This window comes from Bombyx mori, chromosome 2, assembly GCF_030269925.1.
Source record: "Bombyx mori chromosome 2, ASM3026992v2".
In the NCBI taxonomy this organism is placed as follows: Eukaryota; Metazoa; Arthropoda; class Insecta; order Lepidoptera; family Bombycidae; genus Bombyx; species Bombyx mori.
Genome location: NC_085108.1, coordinates 5,134,209 through 5,159,156, shown reverse-complemented (window position 1 = coordinate 5,159,156; position 24,948 = coordinate 5,134,209). Strand labels below are relative to the sequence as shown.

The window sequence follows — 24,948 nt, the reverse complement described above, 5'->3', positions numbered from 1 at the left end:
TAAAGATTTAAGCATACATAGGGACAGACAGATATAGGGACAGAGAAAGCAGTTTTGTTTTATACTATGTAGTGATTAGGAAATTTAAATTTGTATCGTGGGTGGTATGAGATGTAATGCTGTTTTTAACTGTTTTTAAACATACTGTCTTCATGTCTAGACTGCAATGCATCCTACCAAGTAAGAACCTACTTTAAGAACTGTTTTATTGATGAATTGTATTAAAACAAAACTGAAAATCGGATAGAGTTTGCATTTTTTAAACAAAAAACAAGTCCATCGTCTAAATAAATTTATCGTTGCTATAAGTGTTGAAACCTAATCAATACGGTCACTAATTAGTTGATGGTTAATGTTAATTTAATATTAAATTATGCCCAACAAAAAAAATCGCGAAACAAAGAAATAGTTATAATTTTAAATAAAAACATGCCGTGTTGAATGATTATATCGCGTGCTTAATTGTTTTTTGTGTATAATTTATTTTATGTTTATGTTAAATATCGGTAATTAAGTTTAACATGGAGATATCAAACGCCTCGTAGGCTCAATCCACAACGTAGAACCCTGACTTGATCGTCCGGTTTTTTCAATGGTGGCTCTTTAAGTCGCGTTCACAATTTAACGAAAGCTCTATTGCTCATAGTAATTTACTCCTATTTAAAAATACACATTTTTTTGTTGTAAATAAATTGTTAGTTAAACTTAATTGACTAAAATGTGAATGATTGTTTATAAATTATATAAGAAAAAGTGTTCGAACAAGATGGCGTCGGGCTTGTATAGCTTTGAAGTCGGAACGCGCCGGTTTCGGCGGGGTGAAGGGCGGGGGCCGCATGCGTACCAGGCCCGGGGCTGCATTCCCCAGTAGTTCGGTCGACCGCCGCGCGGCGCTTACGTATCCTACTTCGCGGCGTCCGCTTCACAATACAAAGAACACCTTAATTTTGAATAAAAATGTGATGTATTGATTAATTTGAACTTTTCATGAACACAAAAAGTATATTCGTGCATTTCATAACGTTCTCCTAACGGTGTACAGTGTTAAAAACGGTTTTTAAGTCGCGTTTTCACGGAGGGCCACGTCCCATGGAATTCCACATTTATCGATGAATAGAATCTGGCGTGCGGACAGAGAAACATGGTGGACTTGTCGCGTTGAAAAGTGAACGAAACTTTGTGTTTTATGTGATAAATATATTAATATTACGATGGAAATCGTATGGGTGAAGTGTATTTGTTAATAAATATGGATCGGTGTGCGTTTGCTATACGGAAAGTGTAAGAACGCATCCTCTGTGTCTTCGATCGGATAATGAAACTTTGATAAACCTGTCAGAATGGTGACCCTAACTTCTTTCGGATTGAGACACACACTTTGGACTGTTATAGTTCTGGTTTTCTTCATGGAAAGCGCGATGGGTAACTTCGCTAAATCATTCTACATCCACTGGAATACGACCAACAGCATATTCAGGATCGACAATACAGATCACGTTTTCGATCTGAATAAAGGAAATGCACAATTTGAATATGATCAAGTTAACATAATATGTCCTGTTTATACACCCGGTACATACGAGGAGGATACCGAGAAATATATAATATACAATGTTAGCAAAGAAGAATACGATACGTGTAGAATAACGAATCCAAACCCACGTATTATAGCTATATGCGATAAACCACACAAATTAATGTTTTTCACTATCACATTTCGACCTTTCACACCTCAGCCGGGCGGACTGGAGTTTCTGCCCGGCAAAGACTATTATTTCATATCGACGTCCAGCAAGGATGATCTGCATCGACGCATCGGCGGCCGGTGCCTAACGAATAATATGAAGCTGGTCTTTCGCGTTTGCTGCAAGCCCGAGGATCAGTCTCCGGTACCTCCGCCGCAGCCGACCTTGCCGCCTCCACCCCCGCCGCCGACGACGTCCACGACGACCACGACGACGACAACAAGCAAACCGGTCACCAAAAAGACGCACAAATATGACAAAGCCGAGAATGAGGTGATTAAGAGCGAGGAGCTGTCTCATTCGCGCGGGGCAGCGCTGGCTTCGTCTCTCGCTTTGGCCCTGGCTGCTAGCGCGGTTCTAGCCCCACTGGCTCGGTGAATGTGCGCCAGGGCGGCGCGGCCACCCCGTCCGGACCTCCGAGACAAGCCCGGTCCAGCTCACGCCACGCAGACGCTTCAGACCCTACATCTTCGTCCCGACACTCTAGTCTATACGTGAACTTCCTAGAATAGTGGTGTGAAATAAACTAGTGCGGTGGCTAAAATGCCCAATGGATTGTGCATAAAACGGATTGATAAATGGGATTTTGGATTTTTGTAAGTACTAACTAAAATGTGAGATGTTTTCATTTGGGGAGTCGACATGAATAACTGAATAACGTTCATCAACAGTGTTATTATACGTCAGTGGATAATAGTTCCATATAAATATTTACGTAAAACGAAATTAAGAAAAAAAAACATTAGTCGCTAAGGAACATTTAAAATATCGAGCCTAAATTTGTAATATTGTAATAATAATCGGGCCTACAAAATAATCGAAATGATAATACTATAATTAAAAAAAAAACACTTGGTTTTCGTCTGCAACATAACGTAGTTACGACTTGAGTTGTATATTTCTAGTAAAAAAAAAAACGTTAAAATGTATATTAATGATAATTAGGTTTTATAAACCGTTAGAAATTTAACGTTATTTTTTTTTTTTCGATATCGCAACGGTGAATATTCGTGTAAGGTCTGTTGTGCTTAGTGCGAGTTATTTAACGTTTTCGATAGCGTAAAAGTTAACTAAAATTTATATGAAGTTGTAACGTTTACCTACGTTTGCCGCTAAGGGCGCTGTTCCAAATGCATACAAATTTGAGTTAACTTTTACGTTATCGAGAACGTTAAAAAACTCGCACTCGGCACACACGTCTAGTGATCTGTTGGATCGATTACGGTTAGGGAAGCCTTTAAAAATAGGTAGTTTTTTTTAGTTAAAAAGACATTTCTTTTTTTTTTATATTCCCCTGATATTTAGTATTTTACGATAAAAAAAAATTCGGGGCGAGTTTATGAATCTTGTCCAGGAATTAACTGTGATTTTCGGTTTTATTTTAGTATATAATTTTTATCACTACTATGTATGCTTTTAATTAATTATGTGATATACCGGAATGTATTAAAATAATGACAACGTAAAAGAAAGAAACAAAACGCGACTGATATTGCATTTTACCTTTTTTCAGTTGTAGAAAGAAAAGAAAAAAAAAACCCGCGAAATCGAACATTTCAAATACACTTTTAGGTTATGTGAAAGTTTTTTCATCTTTTTAATTTGATTTCGTTTTATTAACAATTGACGTTGCTCATCTTGATTGTTAATGAAATGTAATTTGAACTGTGATTATATTCACGTTTTGTAAGCACGCCACCATTTACAACAGTAAGCTGAGGAGATATCAGGAAATTGTGTAAAAAAATAAATATATCACAATTTTTTGGTGTCCATTTTTGATTAGTCAAATAATAGTTTAGTGGAAATAGACCGGTTTTCAGTTAGACATACGCATTTAGTGACAGTTTCATGATAATTTTAGATAGTTTTTAAGAATGAAATTGTACAGCACGGTGGTTTTCAAACTGTTTCGTGAAATTAGAAATGACGGAAGCGAGCGGGCATATTGACTGTATTGAATTGGTGAACTTACTTTTAGCTTCAACTATCCCGGCTCTGGTTAAGACTGCGTTTTTTTTAAAGCGTTTTAAAACCGCTGTAGTTCCGTTGGAATTTTTAAATGCTGAGTCCAAATGTTGGATCGGAGTATTGGCGTACATGCTCCGCGTGAGTTGACTTATTTGTACACATTTTCGACTGGTAACAAGAGAAAATCTTTATTTGCCGCGGCGGAATGTGGAATGTTTAAAATAAACTTGGCAACTCTTGATAAATTACTTATAATACGAGTAAGAAGCCATTTTTTCTTCGGTAGTTAAAAAAGAGACAAAACAATTACAGCCTAAGCTTAAATTACCGTCATTTTTACTAAATACACTATCCAATGAGGATGTGGCATATTCTCTAGAGTATATTCACAAGTACATTCTGTGGTATATTCACAAAGTCAAAGATACGAAGACATCATTTTTAATCGAAAAGAAGACTAGTGTTTCCGTCGGTTTTCGCGAATCGTGAATATAATTAAAATAACTTTTACCGTTTTTCATTGTCTTTACATTATAACCGACGCTTTGAAATACTTTACAGTTTTCGTGGTTACGAACGACATACGTCACAAATAACAATATAAAATGCGAGATTAAACCTTAAAAGTAGGTACTTTTAGTTGTGAATAGAATGGTTACTGGTGGTAGGACCTCTAGTGAGTCCGCACGGGTAGGTATCACCCGCCTATTTCTGCCGTGATGCAGTAATGCGTTTCGGTTTGAAGGGTGGGGCAGCCGCTGTAACTATACTGAGACCTTAGAACTTATATCTCAAGGTGGGTGGCACATTTACGTTGTAGATGCCTATGGGCTCCAGTAACCATTTAACACCAGGTGGGCTGTGAGCTCTTCCACCCATCTAATAATAAAAGAACTTATTGTATATTACTATAGTACTTATCTATTTAAATGCTTAAAATTCGCTCAAGCGAAATAAGTCAATTTTAGAGACAACGAATGATTAGAAATTCGTCTTTGGTTAATGTCATTGTCAAATTACATAGCTCTGCTATCAAAATGCCTAGTTCACTTCTAATACGTTTTTTTTGGTTTTTTTTTTAAAGTTAGCTTTACATAATTATTACGTAATTAGTTATGACGTCATGTTCTCTGTGGTACACCAAGTGTTCGATTACTTGGAGAGAGAAGTTTTAAAATTACAGAATTTTGATCAGAAGACGGTAATATTCAGGAAACGGTCGGATTGAGGCTTAACAAAAATCGCACTACAGCACATTATAATAAAGTACTTATTTGTAGTGTTAAATTTTGAAACTAGAAATAGACATTCGATCTTAAATCGCTAAGAAGACGTTGAGGCCTAACCCTATATCAACTGTCGGACTTAGATTCGTTTCATACAATGTGTGAAAATTGTTTTTAAACTCCACACACGGTCCAGATATTCGATTTAATCAACTGGGTACAAGTTTTTCTATGTTGCTAATCTAGAAAGTTCTCCGAAAATTGCCACGATGAAGGATTTTTTATTTGTGACTTAAAAATCCAACCTCAAACTTTTTATGCCGCCCGCGTTATACAACCTTGACCGTTCCTGCCGCGTTATACAACCTTGACCGTTCCTGCCGCGTTAGATTCAAGCGTTCCAAATGTTTATCTATACTTCTATACTAATATTATAAAGAGGAAAGATTTGTTTGTTTGTATTGAATAGGCTCCGAAAATACTGAACCGATTTGAAAAACTCTTTCACTGTTTGGAAACTACACTATTCCCGAGTGTCATAGGCTATAATATTTTTTGAAAAAAATTAGGGAGCCTTACTAAAACTCCAATAATATAACCCAAGGTGTAAAAATAATACCTAAAATATTCTTTACATCGTGTGCCCTGCGAAAACTATTGATGATAGAACAAAATAATATACTACGACTTTGTAGAACACATTATTATTTACAAAAAGTTTCAGCATATGTCTAACTATGTAGTTATGCCGCAATACGTGTTCTTTTATTTAAACAAATAAAAAAACAGCGTTGAAATTTTTGTTAAAGACCCGAACGGAGCCGGAGCGGGTCGCTAGTTAATTATAATACCATTGAATTATCAATTGAATTCAATAAGAGGCGGCAATCATATGCTCCGGGTGCCAATCGTGTCCTATTAAAGATAGGACATATTATACAACAAAATTGTGACTACCCACAGTACCCACCAAATACGTTTACTATATAGAGAATTTGAAAAAAAAAAGAAGCTAATTCCAAACTAAAAAGGGACATAAAAACAAGAAATTAAATTCGAATAATGTCCGCTTCGGAATGTCCCCGACCTAATGCATTGTTCTGTAAACAATTAATCTATAAATAAAACTTAAAATTTCAATGTTGTGTTCAAGCTAATGTTAAACATGAACATATGTTAATTAGAAAACTGTGAAAATACATCACATGTCTTGATTTAGGCTAAACGGCAAATGAATTGAGAAAATTTGATAGAGAGATTTATTAACTGTATCATGACTCTGATGAAACTTCAAGGTAAATAAAACTAGCGTTAGAAGTGCGTTTAATACCGTTAAAGCTGTCGTGGAAGCTAATAAAAGCTGTCTTCGTCGAAATGTTATGAACGCGTCGAAACTTACGGGAAAAAAGCGCTTATGGAACAAAAGAAAATGCCTAAATTTAGCTACCCCTGGTCGCAGTGAGTTCGTATTGATGGATCCGCAAAACACTAATGATTACCTGAACAATTAACGATTTTAAAATCACAATTCGTCTTTTCGCATTAAAACTGTATAATCTCAAAACTTACTAATTTTACAGGAGAATGTTTTAAAGCTTTAACATGTGATATTTTTTAATATTAATCATCTTTGCAACATCTATTTTTTATTTTTTACCAGTTACATTTTCTGTCTTTTAAAGTAAAATAAAATTTTGTATTAATTTTGTTAGTAGTAGTCAAAACATAGGTAACTTAAAAAAAAAAAAAAACTAAACTACACTCTTTTCACAGTATTTATGAGAAAAATACTGGTGATACCAAATGATTCCGCATATTAACTCAATTTCGAATATTTTTAGAAATTGTACACTTTTAATGCCAAAAGACGAATTGTACGCTGTAAGTAATGGGAAATGGTCATTGAAAATTTCACATTCGCCATTGGTTTCCACAAGGCTTTATTAATGACATTTACGAAAAGCAATAGAATTACAGCCCTTTTAGATTTCGTAAAGCACTTTCGTGACTAGACATAGATCAATCGTTTTTAATAATTAATCACGCTAGAAGCGCTTCGCGGTAGAGCTGGTTGTTTTTTTTTTATTATAGGATCCAAAAATATATCTATAATTTTACTTTAATTATCTTCAGTACATATAATAAAATCGTAATCTCTATATATAAAAATGAATTGCTGTTCGTTAGTTTCGCTAAAACTCGAGAACGGCTGAACCGATTTGGCTAACTTTGGTCTTGAATTATTAGTATCCAGAGAAGGTTTACAAGACTTTTATTTGTCGATTGAGGCACTACGAAGCCTGCCGTGTCAGCTAGTTATATAATATATTTCTTCTGTGCGTGTGTTTGTCACTGAACTCCTAAGCGGCTGGACCGATTTTAATGAAATTTTCTGTGTACCTTCATGTGGATTCGAGAATGGTTTAGATTTACAAATCAGCCCGGCAGATGGCGTTGCTGTCCGTATCTAGGGTATTTATCTCTCCTAGAAATAATTTATATGGCAAAACAATGTTTGCCGGCCAGCTAGTGTATTAATAATAATATCTTTAATTTTTATCACTTATTTTTCAGCGTCGCGTACGCTTTCCCTCAGAAACTTTGAGATCCGACTCGTCCGACTAACTTTTAAAACTTTCTAATAATACAGTCTGAATATCATAATCTAGATTCACCAATTACCAATGCCAAGACCTCAGATGAACTGCTGGTTATCGCAAGCCCGTTAATACACACGTCAAGTGTAATTAATACCTTTTCTGTCAAAATAATTTTAACTTAACACGAAACATATTGCATTGAAAATGCACGTGTCATCTTATCGCTTTTGCACATTAGACTTTATGACTTTTTCTTACCAATTAATCTACTGTTATTTATATTGTTTGTTTTATATTGTTTATATTGAGTAATACTTGTCATATACCTTTGTGTACCCGCTATGGTAAAAATAGGTACCAGTAAGTGTTGGCATGATTAGTGTTAAGAATAGTGTTGTACTCTCTGTGTGTTCCATATAAGTGATTTGGATTCGATGGAGAATTTCCAGAGATAACCTCAAACGTTTTTTAATTATGATTGAGGGCTTACTGGTGACCCGGGGCCTTTCCAGTTTCACCAGGACAGATACCTCGAACGTATCTTTGTCAGATACATGGTCTTCTCTTCTAAAATACATACTCCTATTAGCTATCTGCAATATCTGTAAATTCTACTAATTTAACAAAATTTTAAAATCCGCATATATACGACAAAAGTTTTTTTTTTCTTTTATTACTAGTAGGCGCAGGTAGACGCCTAATGTAGAATGCTTTGAATGACATACATCATACATCATTCGTCTGACAGATACAGTGCATCCATCAGTTTTCATTAACATGAAAAAATCGATATTTAGATTTTCTCGATATATGCGTTAGTCTCACTGACGACTTTGTGAATATAACTGAACAAGTTTTGAATGAATTTTCTTTATTCACTTCACAATCAAACTCGGCTTCGCTCGCAAATGTTTGAGATTAAATCGATCGCTACCAAATTTTTTCATATAAAACTTCATCGAAATCTGTCCAGTCGTTTTAGAGTGTAGGGAACATAAATGTACTCATCTAATTTTATACGTATACTAGCTATACCCGTCCGCTTCGCTGGGCATTTAAAATTAGCATTATTACTTCTCATCCCCACAAAGATTCTCATCATTAACGCCCCCGCAACTGGTGTAGGGAGTCCAACACTCATATAAATATTAGCCTATCCATTAAGTACATGTATTTTCTACATGGATACCAAGTTTCAAGTCAATCGGATGCATGGTTCAGTAGTTATAACGGAACATCCGTAAAAACCTCTGTAGATTTATATATAAGTATAGATATATACAGGGTGTTACAAAATTACCCGTAAAGCCGAAAGCAGGTCAAATAGAGCCTCATAACGAATACATTCACAATATTTAAAAACGGTAGTACTTAAAATTTCACTGACGTGCAAACCCTATTTCAGTAAAACTTAAAGAGCACACTACGCAGAATGGGCCTACATTTCTACCTAATTCGCGGAACGAAAAAACAAGTGCGACAAGCACATGAGTATAATGACATCTTTGTATTGAGTTAGCAAACATTTACGAATGAAAAATAGAAAAACTATTAAGTAAAGTAGACGTAATTACTTAGGTAAAATAGGTACGTAGGCCTCTCTGTTAAATAATCTGGTTCCCTGACATGACAGCTCACTAGGGTTGACAAAATTTTTGTCTTTGATAATTAATTACATTTTTATGGGGTATTTTGTAACACGCTGTATTATAGATTACGAATAAAATTTAGAGGTAAACAAAAAAAAAAAAACTAAAAAGACTTTCAATCCATCAGACCAATATAGTCGTGGCCGTCGAAAAAAAAATCGTCCATTATAAATGACACGTTTCACACGCATCATTCAAGTTACGGACGCGGTGCGCGCATCGGGCATCGAGCGCGTACTAGATGGAAATCTATTTTCGTAAAGTCTTACAAACGAGACGATTTCTGGGTACAGCGTTCAAGTTATACAGTCTTATTTATTTTGAGAGCGAAAGGGCTCGTAGTAATTCTAAACTTACCCCCTTAAAATAAGCTAGTGTAAACATGTGCTTAGTTTTTGTTTGTTGGCCGGCGATTACAATAATTTTTTTTTTTGGTATTTGAGTCGTCTATTATCAAAGGTGGCAATCTGTGCATTTGGACAAAAAAAATTTTTTGATATGTCAATACAGATTGATTTGAATATAATCGTCTCCTTCGAAGAATACGGTTCAAAACCTGCATTAAATAAAGGTTAATAGTTAACCTGTTATTTATCTAAGATGTCGTTCCGAAGAGTTTTGTGACTGCCAATGGAATACAAAGTCAATAATTCGTTTTTCTGATTTACCAATCATTGTCCAAAAGTCAGATTGCCGCCTTTGATAATAGTCGACTCATTTACTAGAGTTATTTTAGCTGGAAGATTATTTAGTTATTTAGGAGATATTTAGCTACAAAAACTAATTTAGGAAAACCATTAGAAATTCGAACACGAATTTTTTTTTAAATATCCGACAGATAAATAAATATTCGCTCAATGAAACTGTACCAACAGTCCAGCAACAGAATTACACTTAAAGATTATTTGGTTGAAAAATTAATGTAGGATGATTTTGTGTTTCATAGAGCTTAAGAGGATAGGAGATATTTAGCTACCAAAATTCATTTAGGAACTCCATTAGAAATTCGTACACTTTTTTTGTTAAATACATTTTTTTTATTGCCCATGTAGGCAGACGAGCATCCGGCCCACCTGATGGTGAGTGGTTACCGTCGCCCATGGACTTCAGCAATGCCAGGGGCAGACCCAAGCCGCTGCCTACCGCTAAAATTAACCGGCAGCTAAATTAATATTCGCTGAAAGTTTACCAATAGTCCAGCAACAGAATTACACTTATGTCGATGAAATACACGATCTCACTAATGCATATCACCGATATGAGCCCAGTTAAAAGCAAAAATCTATTTAAATACTTGTTATATTTCTAAATTGAAATCGTAGGCATATATGTTTCCCTATTTCGATGGAATCGTCAAATTGGCCTAATGGGTGAGTTTGTTAACGATCGAACCCAAGTCAAATCCAAATTAGGTCAAAAGCAGCCTGATAAATGTACTTAAAAGATTCAGAGCAGATGTTAGAAAAAAAACCCGTTGAATCTTTATTGTCTGTGGTTACGGTCACCAATATTCTCTATTAATTTTCGCACCAAAATTAAAAGGAAAGGACACGTAAAAAAAAAATTACTTAAATCTGTCATACAAAAGACATCTGAATGATAACTTAATCACTCGATGCATTACCGAACGCCCCGAAATATAAACATTAAAGATAATTGACTTTAAAAAAGTCTACCTCGTTCTAACAAGCCCTGAATTATGGGAAATGTCTGGCATTAACAGACTTCGACAGAAAATAAATAAACAAAATCGTGAATGCTATTTTTATGTTTACTTTGGTAATGGGTGCGTGGTGTGTTTGGGTTGTGCATTCGATTCTAAAAAATAAACTTAAGTAAAACCATGTTGCGTGATATAGTGTAGGCTCAATCTGCGGTTTCTTCCACTGAAAGAAATTATCTATGACTTACGGAAAACGAAAAAAAAAAAATTATAAATATCTAAATATAATAATAAACTGTGAAAAATATTAACGTAATTAATCGTACGTTTTAAAATGTGTTTGAATCAAAGGAAAGTCGTAAATGTTGCCAGACATATATCAGTGTTGCCCGTCGGAGATATTTAATTTTAAATGAGGCAACACCGTTTCTGTGACGCTTCAAAGAACCAACGAATTGATGGAAACGTTTTACTGTTCTACATCATTGTCTGTTTTGATAATTAAAAAAAAAAATAGCATGTAACTACAAACATAATTATATGCAATCTGTGTCATACGTAAGTCGAAAAAAAAATGGGTTCATAAAAACATTCACGATCATCTAATAAAATAGTTTTTAAAACTGGCTAGCATTATGCATTGTCTGCATTTAGATCAAGTTCTGGAGTAGGTTAAATAAAAAATAAAAAAATCTAGTCTCATTACTGACTTAGTCAATAATGAGCGGCTCCTTCAAATTCTTTAGTTGGTCAAAAAAAAAATGACGCAGTCTTCTGAAAACTCAGCTAAATTTAACTTGATTTTTTTTTCATATCCGACATGCCAATCCAGACGTTTGCATAAATGAATGATTATGATCCATAAATATTTACGAACTAGCGACCCGCCCTCGCTTCGCTTCGGAAACATTAAAACACACATGAAACCAAAAAAAAAAAATAAAAAAAAAAAGTTGCCTATGTTCATCAGGGACAATGTCGGCTTCTAATGGAAAAATAATTTTTCAAATCGGTCCAGTAGTTTCGGAGCCTATTCGAAACAAACAAACAAACAAATCTTTCTTCTTTATAATATTAAGTATAGATAGTCACGTACCTATTTACGGCCATGCAGTCTTATTACCGATTTAAATAACAATAATAATTGAGGCCCGTTAAACTGATGTAACCGGGTAATAAAATAAAATTTAAAAAAAAAACAACAATCTGCCTACGCGTTTGTCTATGAATGTTTGTGACTAATATGGAAACGGATAAATAAACAAAAAAGTTTTGAATGTAATAAAAAATAATAATTTATACGTTTTATGAAATGCATATTCGGCATTGCCTCTGTACTCCAAGATCCTAGGGCCAACTGTGTGATTAGTGCGTATTTTTTAACTTCTCGATCGCGTTAAAGTTAACTCAAATTTGTATGGAGTTGGAAAGTATGCCTACGTTTGCCGCTAGGGGCTCCATACAAATGTTACTGGTGGTAGGACCTCTTGTGAGTCCGCACGGGTAGGTACCAGCACCCCGTCTATTTCTGCCGTGAAGCAGTAATGCGTTTCGGTTTGAAGGGTAGGGCAGCCGTTGTAACTATACTTGAGACCTTAGAACTTATATCTCAAGATGGGTGGCGGATTTACGTTGTAGATGTCTATGGGCTCCAGTAACCACTTAACACCAGGTTCACCTACCTAAGCAATAAAATAAAAATAAAAAAAACTCGATACATCACAGAAACATTTGTGTTACAGCTTCATAGTTGAAAATGTCGGTTACTAGACCTGAACGGTCTTTAGTGGCTAATATATGCGTCTGGTCGCGAAGACATCTGAAAGAAGATAATCGTTTTGGCACCAGTCAGCGATGCGAGACAAAAAAAAAACCCAAAAACTTTACTGAAAACATCTTTGTTAGGTGATTTATGGGTCGATTACAAGAATTTGCGGTCGTCTTCTGACAATTAAATTTATGATTTTATCGCGAGTGAATCTTGCGCTGGGGCTTTGACACGAAAACATTAATATCTCTACTTCATAGACACTTTTCTGAATGTGATTATTAGTTTTTCTAATTAATTCCCTCACAGAAGTTTATTTTGTGCGATCCTCTTGAGGTCTGAGCTTTATTCGCCTAATGTTTTTTGGGATTAAAGATAGGCGTAGACAATAATGTATCTGCTATAGACAGGAATAGGCAAGAAGTTAGTATTTACATAACGTTCCGATTTGAATAAACGTTTTGGGTCCTTCATCGTGAAAGTTGGGAGACTATTTTAATGAATTTGGTGTCCGGTTGTTAGAAAATTGAAATAATGTATATCTAGTCTTATGTCGCGACGAGATATCAGTTAAGACGTCTTCTGAATTCATAATGAACGTGTTACCGAAATTGTTGAGTCATACGTGAATATGTTGTCATTACTTAGCGGCTTCATTTTACTTGTAAGAGACGTTCCGTATGATTTTTCTTTTTCTCGCTCAAAATTGTCGCTTAGCAAATTTTCATTCAGAATGTTTTGAATTTTCGCTGTCGTAATTTATAGTATAGTAAGTGCAGCGGCAGCGAATCAATGGATGTCTTCATTTGAAAAAAATATATGCCTCCAAAAAAAGTGGATTATTAAAAAAATATATTTAAAAGTATTTTTACGGTTAAATATTGCGGTTATTTGATTACTTTACAGTTTTCGCGTTCGCGGACGACTAAGATATTGTTCGTCGACTTGCGAATATACTGTTGTAAATATTCTCAAGATTTCTAGAATAATTTTTTAATATTTTTTTTACTGGTAGCAGGACTTCTAGTGAGTCCACGCGGGTAGGTACCACCACCCTATCTATTTCAGCCGTGAAGCAGTAATGCGTTTCGGTTTGAAGGGTGGGGCAGCCGCTGTAACTACACTTGAGACCTTCGAACTTATATCTCAAGGTGGGTGGCGCATTTGCGTTGTAGATGTCTATGGGCTCCAGTAACCACTTTACACCAGGTGGGCTGTGAGCTCGTCCACCCATATAAGAAATAAATAAAAAAAACATGACGTTTTCGTATCTTTGTTATTCCGTTGAAAATAATAAAGAGCGTGATTAAACCGTAAAATTAGTTTTAATTCTCTTTGCAACATGCGGAAACCGAAAAAAATACTTTAAAAAAAATTAAATTAACTTTTAATATTACGTTTACGTATCAAACAAAGAGAAACAGTTTGAAAATCAATCGTGATTCAATATTTCTTAGTACAGTTGTATTAGTTTGTAATTAGTTGTGCTGTGTACTTAGAAATCTATGAAGATTCTGCACGGATATCTGCTCTGTTCGCACTCATTGCTTCGGCGTAATGAGAAAGCGGTATAGCACTACGCGCGCTTTGTAAGCCTCACTTCCACAATAAACATGCCTATATATACAAAAAAAAAAAAATATTGACCTCAATTTTCGAATCTCGAAAACAGTCCGTTAGTTTTTAAGTAATGAGAAATTTGGTAATTTTATAAATAAAAATCAAAAGTGTTTGTACGTCCAACCAAAATTACTTGTGTAATATGGTGCAATACAAAAATTTCATGTAGCAACAGTATTGTGATTTTGTTGTTTTTTACAAATTTATTTCAGTTCAGTGGTATTCAACCATTAAAAAAAAATTTTTAGCACTACCCTAATATTTACGATACGAAATAATTATAAGATTCAATATTACTTACGTCAGATTCCCAGATTTTGTTTTTTCGTATATATTCCGTATCTAATCTAAGCAAGATGTATTGGTGTTTAATAAGTTTGCAAATTTATCACAAAAATACTTTATAAAATCAGTGACTATTGTAATCTTGAATAAATCCGCTATATTAAATCGAATCAAGATGTTGTATTCTATCAAAAACGCGAAGAAATAAGACGTTGATTATCACCTATTAGCAAAAATACGATTTGCATTAACGGTAAGAGAAAACAATATTTAAAATTACGTATTATACAAAATGTATTAGCAGCTTTCGTTGATGTTTCAAAGCTTAGAGTTCGCTCGTCAAGTCCATTATTGCAGAAGTTAAGTGTAAGTGCCGTTACGTGAAATAAGTACACAAAAACAGATTCCTTCGATGTTTCCTGCGATAGTCATCAACATCTTAGGCCTTACAGCCCAGGATGAGGCCTTAGCCTGGTCCCGTATGTTACTCCAGATTGCTCTGTTCAGGGCTTTCTCCTTCCAGTTCTTGACACCAATAACGGAGGTCCTGCTTTACGCCATCTAAGCATCGGAATTTGGGCCTGCCACGACTTTGCGGCCTTTTGGCTTGCCATATAGTAGTCTTGGCTTTCTAGTCTCTATGCGAACTACATGTCCTGCCCATCGTATGCGTCCAATTTTTATAGTTTTTATGATATTAGGATCCTTGTAATATCATACAACTCGTGATTATAGCGTGTCCTCCTTCTTTAATCGTTTTTCTTGCCATAGTAGTGGAGAGTTTTACGTTATGGATGTCTATGGACTCCAGTAACCACTTAACACCAGCTGGGCTGTGAGCTCGTCCACCAATCTAAGCAATAAAAAAAAAAAAAAATTGGTTGTCTCATAACAGTTTGTTAGGCCCCTCACTAAAACATGGATAATCTGCTTGACTTGTGTGTCATAATTTGAACTACTGTTACGGTTTTCGCGTAAGTTAGAACCGTATTTTAACCGTTTCGCGAAAACCAAAGAAAATATTTGTATGTCTCGATTATACTTCCCTATTTCCGCTGTCCAAGCGCAGTCCAATCAATCCGTATAGTTTTCCCTTCTGACTGAAACCTTCGAGCCATTAAGATTGGTCAAAAAGGTCCAGAAGGCTTTACATGTTACTTTGTTAACAGAATCTATTTAAACCTTTGATGAGGAATTAATTGACGCGCACTGAAAGGTATTTATGCCGGCGGCGTTGCGCATGCTAAGTGCTTATACAAGAGACGCACAGACTTGTATCGTATAGTTCTGGAATATTCTAAACGTTTATTCAGGTTGGATTGGCGACAAAAACAATCACCATTCCGCATAGCAATCTCCGTGAGCGAAGCTACGAACACTTTGTACAAGACACTTCGTGCTTTCGTCGGCAATACCGTTACTGTATCTACGGAATACAGTAATGGAGTCTTGCATTTGTGTATGTGTGTGCCAGTCGTAAAAAGGTTTTTGGCTTCGTTAATTGGTTAGTGTTTGACAAAAAAAAAAAACGACAGCTTGATGAGTTTGCGAATAACAATTAATTGAATTGTACAAAATGATATAGGTTTTTTTTAAAACGTGTTCTCTGAAGTAATGACACTTTTATGGCAGGTTTGAATTTGTGCGCACATTGCCTGTTTTCCTCGAATGTCGCCAAATTAAGGACAAGGTAAGAAGCCATAATGGGTCATCATAGGTCATGGGTTATGTCAAGGACTTCAACGATGTCCTGAGCTTCAGGATAACGATAATCTTACACTTAAAAACATTCTACACTAAGAAAATACAGGGGATGACGCTACCAACCCGAGCAGAGCCAATACCGCAAGCCTAATCACTTCCTCACGACTTAACCATAATTGTTCGGAGAAAAAAATCTTAGTGTAAATGAGAGGCACACAAACTGACAGTTAATAGTCAAGACTAGTGGTTAAGTTTAAACAGCTTGAGCTTAACCATATAGCCATAAATGAGCTTACCCAGTATTCAGGTTTGGCGAGTTCGCTTGGTACCGACAAGATCTCGGATCGGAGCGTATAGTACTAGAAAAGTGACGCAAGTAAATCACGATTTCCATCTTTAAATTTCAACTGGAAGCAGCCTGAATATTAATTTGTCTATATTTGTAAATTCTGCCAATATGTTCCAAGTAAGGTCTACCCTCATTTCTATATTACATTAGAATTTTTATATTTCTTGCTGCCATTATATATTCGTTATTTCATATTATTTCCCTATGATTCTTTTTGGGTCATGTACTATAATTCTGAAGCCCTGATAGCAAAGGGCACTTGTTCAGGATGTCTCACTGTTGGTCTCCATTTTTTTATGGTTGACATGCTATTTTTCCACTCATTCTCTCCAGCGAAGAAGAAGATGCAGAATTTGTACACTTACTCTCCACGCTTCATTTTGTTGTTCTAAACGTTCCATCTCCATTGTCGCCGTTGAAACATAAAGATTTTTTTAAACAGGTCATCATTAATACAAGAATCCAGTTTGTCGAGTTTTTTCAATGTCATTATTGAATTATTCTTTAAAGAATAACTTCAGTGTTTAACTACTTAAAGACTTTTAGTTTGAATGCGACATAATTATATGTCACTGAATTCAATAAGTACATAGAATTAGTAGTAAAATTAATGTACTGATTCATTTCAAGTAATGGCGTTTTAATGATTACTTTAACAGTTTTTGTATCTACTAATATACTTAAGTCTTTCGACAAATTTGAGAAAATTAAGAATAGTCCTACAATAATGAAATTTATTAATCGTGAATAGGTTTCAAAAATAATCCTCACGTAAACTATTGTTTTTTTAAGGGATTTTATGGCCTGGTAGCTAAGACCTTTAAGTCATGTCTTATTTTAATTTATATTCTTATTTTTATGAAAAATGATAATATGGAGTGAAATGAAATGAGATGATATGGGATGAAATTTATAATCTTAGTAAAACGGTGGTCATTTACTAAGATTTTTTCCGTGGACTTTTTGGAGGATCCCGAGAAGTTGCGTCCGGCGGCTTTGTTTCATTTTTCCACATTTGTGCCCTTTCACAGATATTAAACAGTTAATAAACCACCACTATTACACACACGACTTCACTCCTCGCGTTCCCGCCAAAAAGTCTCACATAAACAAAATGTACCTATCAAGTGAGATGAAATGTCATATTACCTTATTGCCATTGGACACAGTTAATTTTGGTTGGAATTCTATTTTATATTATCGAACACTACTAACGAAAATGATATTATAAGCCTGAAAAATTGTATTAAAACTATTGTACGTGTAAATTACATTATTTATTAAGGGTTTTAAGAAAACGAAGCGGTCGAAAGATGGTCATTTCGGTAACTTGAGATTTATTAAAGATCTTTAGAAAAATCGCGCCTGACAATGTCAAATATAGTTTGTTTAGAAAGAAGAAAAAAAGGACTATTTTCTAAAAATATCATCGAAACACTTAAAGAGAAATGAGGTTTATTTATATCTGTTAAACGCGCGGTGATAATTTCCTTTTTTTCTTTCTTTCAAAAGAGTCTTCTTATGTACTTGTAAGAAACTTTTTCGCGGCAGTTTTGACCGAATGACGATTTAGTTATTGAATACAATTTATAAGCATGGTTTAGAAAACTTCCTACGTAGCTTTGAACTCTTCGATTGAGATTTAAGATGCTTTAGAAAATGTCCAGTGAATATCTTAATAATGAACAAAATATATTTGACACAAAACAGTATTCGCTCATAAAAGGTTGTATATTAATAAAAAAAATATATGAAAAATATTCTCGTTTGATAAAAATTATACTATTTACTATTTTAATTGCTTTATTATTTTGAATTTTTTTTATAATTTACTTTTTTACGCTAATTAACAAAAATGTTCTATAAAAAAATTGGTGCTATTAGTCTGTTTTTTTTTTGTTTTTTTTTTTTAATTATATTTTTGACTGATTTTTTTATTTGTATCTTCGAGTATTATTTTGTACTTAATATTAAATATAGGAATAATATATTGACGCTTCAGCTACCTCTTGAAATGTATTAAGAAAATTAATATTAGCATTTAAACGAACCGCCCATCAAGATTTGCCCCGGGAAAAACACCGGGTGAATTTCTTCAAGTTACTGAGATGACCTGTTTGTATTCCTAAACTAAAAAAGTAATCCTGAATTATTCTAACGATTGAACAAAAACAGATACTTAATAGGTGAATAGGTAAATTTTGTTTAAAAGCGATTTTACGGTTTTAAAATAGATATTAAAGTTTACAGCCGGGCCTAAACAATGTTTAAGTAAGTTTGTAACGTGTTTCTACAGATTGATTTGAATTTATTAAAAAAAATATATAAATAAGAACAAAATGATATATTCCGAACAAAGTTACTCGTATTATAATCTAATTTTAAACCGTAAAGATGTTTTTAAACGCATTTTCAAATTGTCGAATGTGAAATATGTATTAGGAGTCGATCAGAATATTAATAATGCTGTTAGAAAATTATAAGAAACACTGTGTATATTTTTTGCGTATGTATCGTTATGTATTTGCTAAATATACAAAAAAAAAACCGCGGCCATAACGTTTTGTTTAATGAAATTATTATAATCGATGAGGGGAGGCAGAAAAAAACCACACACTGTATAATAAACTGGTTCCGAAAGATACGTCTCGTTCTAACTCTAGATTAATGAGCGAGACAGCTACAGATTCAGTAGATTTCTTGATTTATGGTTTTAGTTCGTACTTCAATAACGTTAAGGTGCTATTTTTTTTTTTCAAACTTCATTCTTTCTCGAGATACTGCCTCACGACCTTGTATTATGGGACGAAGCAAAAGGAAATTGTTGTTTATTGAGAGTTTCTTTTTTTTTCTTTTGTAAAAATTAGCAATTAATATACAGGTCAGAATAAAACGGAAATACCTAATAAGTACATTTGTGTAAGTGGATGGATTTGTAAATAATAACAATAATGTGTAATAAATAATAATAATAACAATAATGATTAATACGTTGTTAAGTATAGGTACATGTAGGTATTTATTTCTACGTTTTCGGGCCTTTGTTAAAATCCAAAGTATTTAATTTATTTTTCGACCAATAAATGTTGGAAAGGAGATGTGGTTTGTTTTAATTACTGTTGGCACATATGAGTCGTCTATTATCAAAGGTGGCAATCTGTGCATTTGGACAAAAAAATGTTATTGATATGTCAATACAGATTGATTTGAATATAATCGTCTCCTTCAAAGAATACGGTTCAAAACCTGCATTAAATAAAGGTTAATACTTAACCTGTTATTTATCTAAGATGTCGTTCAGAAGACTTTTGTGACTGCCAATGGAATACAAAGTCAATAATTCGTTTTTCTGATTTACCAGTAATTGTCCAAAAGTCACATTGCCGGCTTTGATACTAGTCGACTCATATGATTGACCTTCGATCAACGGATTACAAAATTTTTGCTGCGATTTTGAACCGATTGCAGAGTTATGCTGTCATTGTACTAGATGTTCGAGATGATACCGGCATCTCGTTTTTACCATCGCACCCGCACCGCCCGCCACCGGAGTAGATTTCATCCGTACTACATGGAGCCACTGCGGTCATCCACAGTGCGTTTCCAGAGGTCTTTTTTGCCACCTACCATCCGGCTATGGAATGAGCTCCCCTCCACGGTGTTTCCCGAGCGCTATGACATGTCCTTCTTCAAACGAGGCTTGTGGAGAGTATTAAGCGGTAGGTAGCGGCTTGGCTCTGCCCCTGGCATTGCTGAAGTCCATGGGCGACGGTAACCACTCACCGGTGGGCCATAAGCTCGTCTGCATACAAGGGCAATAAAAAAAAACCTGTAATCCCCTAATACCAGAACGACCGTGAGCTCGCAAACCTAGAATATAATTGAATATGCAATTTCGAAAAGGGCACATGTCGCATATTTTGTCAAATACGTTTTTTCATATACACATTAGTTTTGAGGGTTACCTACACCCATTTTATAATAATTCCAATAATTTTTAATTGCTAATTAACACTAAAATATATCTCAAAAGTTAATATTTTAAATTTTACACTGCTTTACTGAAAATAATCAGTTTTTTTTCATTTCCTGAACATTTTACATTTTCAGAGATGTGCCCTTTTCGAAATTGCATATTCAATTAAAATCAACTTAAAAACCTATACCTTTATTGTTTATGTTCTATAGGAGATGCGAGATGTGAGGTCTTGTCAAAAAACCGATTGAAAGTCATACACAAATCCGCCCAATCGTTTTTCTATCTAGAAAAAACTATAAAGGAATAACCAAAAAGTCCCTATCTCTGTGGCCCGTTGGATATATGGCGATATAACCCAAGGAGGCGTCAGGTTGGTCGTAACACAAGTAATTTTTCAAAGATCTCTAGTCTCTAGCCGCGAAGATTAACCAACCACGTTCCACTGTAATTCTAGCAGATAATTTATTGAAACATCCACAAAATACTCACCTAATTAGTCTTCTCGACGTAATTAAGATATAAAAACATAAATGCTTTTCAAGTTCAACACCTTCGTAACGATAAATCCACAATTAAAACAAGAAAAAAAAACCCGGCCGAGTTATTACTCATTTCATTATTTAAGTAGCCGTTCGTTCTGATCAGACTATACATGGAGCATTACGTACACTGAAAGTGAAGACAAATTGATGAAACGGTTCGATCGGCCATTGCCATTGTTGATTGACAGTTGTTTTTAGTTTTAGCGGTATTTTAATGGCCTAACTGCCATGTCACGATTCACTTGGTGTTAGGAGGTATTTATATCTTAAGGTGTAAAAAACGAATAAAATGTTATATTAATATATTTTTGGTGTATGAAAATCTAAATTTTAGTGTAAATATTTATAATAAAAAAATACAAATCGGAGAACCAAAAACGGATGAAGTAAAAGAAACATCAACAGAAGAAACAGAAAAAGCTCTCCTTATTAATCATAACGTGAATGCTTCCGCCCCCCCCCTTTTCCCCCCTACCTATTCGCCGGTAGCCTAAAGGGCTATTCAGGCTACGGCCGGATGGGTGGGTAGGTAAGCACAGGAGCTCCTGAGAGCCATTGCTAACATTCGCCCTAGCAAGAGCAGTGCTTCGCAGAATCTACCACCGTATAAAAATCGCAACCCACTGAGGAGATCCGGCGAGAAACTCAGTGGACCGTGTCTATGGGGTCTACCATTAGAGACATGGTCGAAACTGAATTACTATGGGACGGCTTTGCAATCCGGAACGCATAGAAATCGTGACAGAAATTGGCAGGATCGTACCTATATGATCACAATACGCCATAATACCGATAAATGCCGGTTGACAATCGCAGAATTCTGGTATTCATAGGGAATGATGCTGCATAATATTCTCCGGTGAATCCCTTAAACTTCAAAGACATTAACGGGAACAGCTACGTGGTCTAGATTACTACACACACTCTTGTTTATAAAGGCAAACTATAAATACACATTTTTTTGTTCGTAACGCTCCATCTTCGTTCATACCCTGATTTTATTATTAGAAATTATTAAAATGAAAAAACAAAACAACAAAAAAATAAACACCAAAAAACAAGACAGGGCCACCGGCATACGCGCTCAACTTGATTCGGTCCACGTTTTTATCTCAATACAACATCGCAACAAGTCAAGCTCATTACTAAACTATGCGTTTATAGTTTCCCGAGATACTACAGTTATTCATGAGCATAGAAGCCTGAGTGTTTTGCTTATGTTAAAAACGACGGTAAGTTAAAGTTAAAGACGGTAAGTAAAATTATAAATTGCGTAATTACTGGTGGTAGGATCACTTGTGAGTCCGCACCGGTAGGTACCGCCACCCAGTCTATTTTTGCCGTGACGCAGTAATGCGTCTTGGTTTGAAGGGTGGGGCAGCCGTTGTAACCATACCGAAACCTTAGAACTTATATCTCAAGGTAGGTTGTAGATATCTATGGGCTCCAATAGCCACTTGACTTCAGGTGGGCTGTGAGCTCGTCCACCAATCTAAGCAAAAAAACAAATAAAAATAAAAATCTACGTACTATTGAATTAGCAACAGCTTTCAACGTTAGCATAAAAACAATGTTATTATAATGTTACTAGTGACCCGCCCTCGCTTCGCTTCGGAAACTGTAATTTATTATTGATTTCTCCACTATTTAATGGATGTTATTATACATATAAACCTTCCTCTTCGATCACTCTATCTATAAAAAAAAACCTCATCAAAATCCGTTGCATAGTTTTAAAGATTTAAGCATACATAGGGATATAGGGACAGAGAAAGCGACTTTGCTTTATACTATGTAGTGATAATGTGATAATACATACTAGAGGTGCCCAGTAGTCGAAATTCGACCATTGTTATTGATTGAAATAAAAAGTTTTAACATCTATATATTAATACGTGAAGCAAAATCTTTGTATCCCTTTTTACGAAAATTGCGCGGACGGAGGAGTATGAAATTTTCCATACTTATAGAGAATATAGAGAAGAAGTGCGCAGTGCTAATATTTTTATAAAATAGTGCATAACAGATACATTAAATCAATAAAGAAAACATTACACACACTACATACCATGTACCTATTTGACGCACACACGCATGCATACTATTTATTGTCAAACTTTTGTTCTTGACGTCTGTTGTCAAATTGAGAATAGATTAAATACTGTTTGTCTTTGTTAATATTTTTTATAGTGTAGTCTTGGCGAAATTTGTGATTATAGAAGTATAAAATACAATCATAATGGTGTACAAACTTACAATTCCAATTAATTATAGTCGATTTTCGACTACTGCGGGACCTCTAGTTATTTATTATGGATAAATGTAACTTATTATCCTGACAAAGTGAATTTGCCGAAATGGAGTATTCAAATTATATAAACGGTCTTAAAAAAAACGTTAATAACGGAATTAGTCATAGAGTTTCTCTCTCAACTGTTCTTATTCGGATAAACCGTTTTTGTTACATCCACCGTGATTACTGTTAATACTTTCACTTTGTTAACGTAGAAGTGAAGCCGATTTTTTCAAACATAATATTTATGTCTTCATTTTAATGCACCAGTTGAGCGGGTTCACGGTTCGTCTGGTGTTAAGCGGTTCTTGGACACATCGTGCCACTTTCAGGTTAATTATTGAGGTTTTCGAACTTTTTGAACTATATTTGTATGTTCCATGTAGATTCCGAAACGGGTGGAGTGATTTTGATGACCTTTTAGGAGATCTTCGGATTGGCCTAGCTAGTCATTCTGAGAAGTTTGGTAGCGATCTGATCATAGTCAAAACAAAGATTGGCCAGTAAAATAGATCGGGTTGGACTAGTGGATATGATATACATGGATATACAGGGTGGTTCAAAATTCAACGATAAGCCGGTATCGGTGTATGGTCAGGTCAATAACTTCTTATCAGCCCATGGACGTCCACAACTGGACATAGGCATCCCCCAAGCCTCGTCACAAAGACCGGTCCTGCGCTGCATGCATCCAGCGGATCCCCGCGAACCTCAATAGGTCGTCGGCCCATCTTGTGGGAGGCTTACCCACGGTACGTCTTCCAGTACGCGGTCGCCACTCAAGAACTTTCTGGCCCCAACGGCCATCCGTTCTGCGAGCAATGTGTCCTGCCCACTGCCACTTCAATGTCAATAAATAAACACGGAAAAAAAAACTAAAAAAAAAAACAGCTTTTCTTTTTTCAAAGTTACATTAACTTTTTTGAAAAATGTGGTAATTTGATACCTTACACCCTATGATTAGATACTGTGGTTACAGATGTGAACATATCCCCACATTTTTTTTGTATTAGCTACCTAAGTAGCATAACTATTATTTGCAGTTCCAAATAGGACCAAAACATTCGTAGTTTATATAATAAAAATAAAATATTTTTTCTTGAAATTTTAGAATATTTTAACTTATACACGTCGGAGCATCACTGGAAATGGTTTTGATTCATTAGATTAGAAACGTCAAGTTACCTGGGTGGAATCGGCGATGGTGCTGCGATCGAAATTGTTTATGGGTAGATTTATTAATCTGTGGATGACGTGTGACATTTGAAAGGTTAGTCTATGAGGGTGGGATGACTAGACGGTCATTTGAGAGAGAAGGCATTCTCGTTGGAGACACCATTGCGATCGCTGGTAGCTCAGAGATTACCGCTATTCTAGTCTGCACTTATTTAAATATTGTTCTTATTTCGAGTCTAACCTAATAACGAAGCACTGCTCTTGCTAGAGCTAGTGTTGGCAAATTCTCTCAGTTTGAGCCCGTGAGCACACCTACTGGGCCGCGTGAAGTTGAAATAGCCTCTTAGACTACCAACGATTAAGTATTGGAAATGAGAA

The 24,948-nt window shown here is 35.1% G+C and overlaps 1 protein-coding gene across 1 annotated transcript; it reads left to right on the top strand.

The window, feature by feature from the left end:
• Window positions 1-873: 873 nt before the first annotated feature.
• LOC101736464 (ephrin-B2a) lies at window positions 874-19,676 on the top strand. Its single transcript, XM_004933236.5, has one exon. The coding sequence runs from the start codon at window positions 1,341-1,343 to the stop codon at window positions 2,121-2,123; it is 783 nt and encodes a 260-aa protein (XP_004933293.1). The 5' UTR covers window positions 874-1,340; the 3' UTR covers window positions 2,124-19,676.
• The last annotated feature ends 5,272 nt before the right edge of the window (window positions 19,677-24,948 follow it).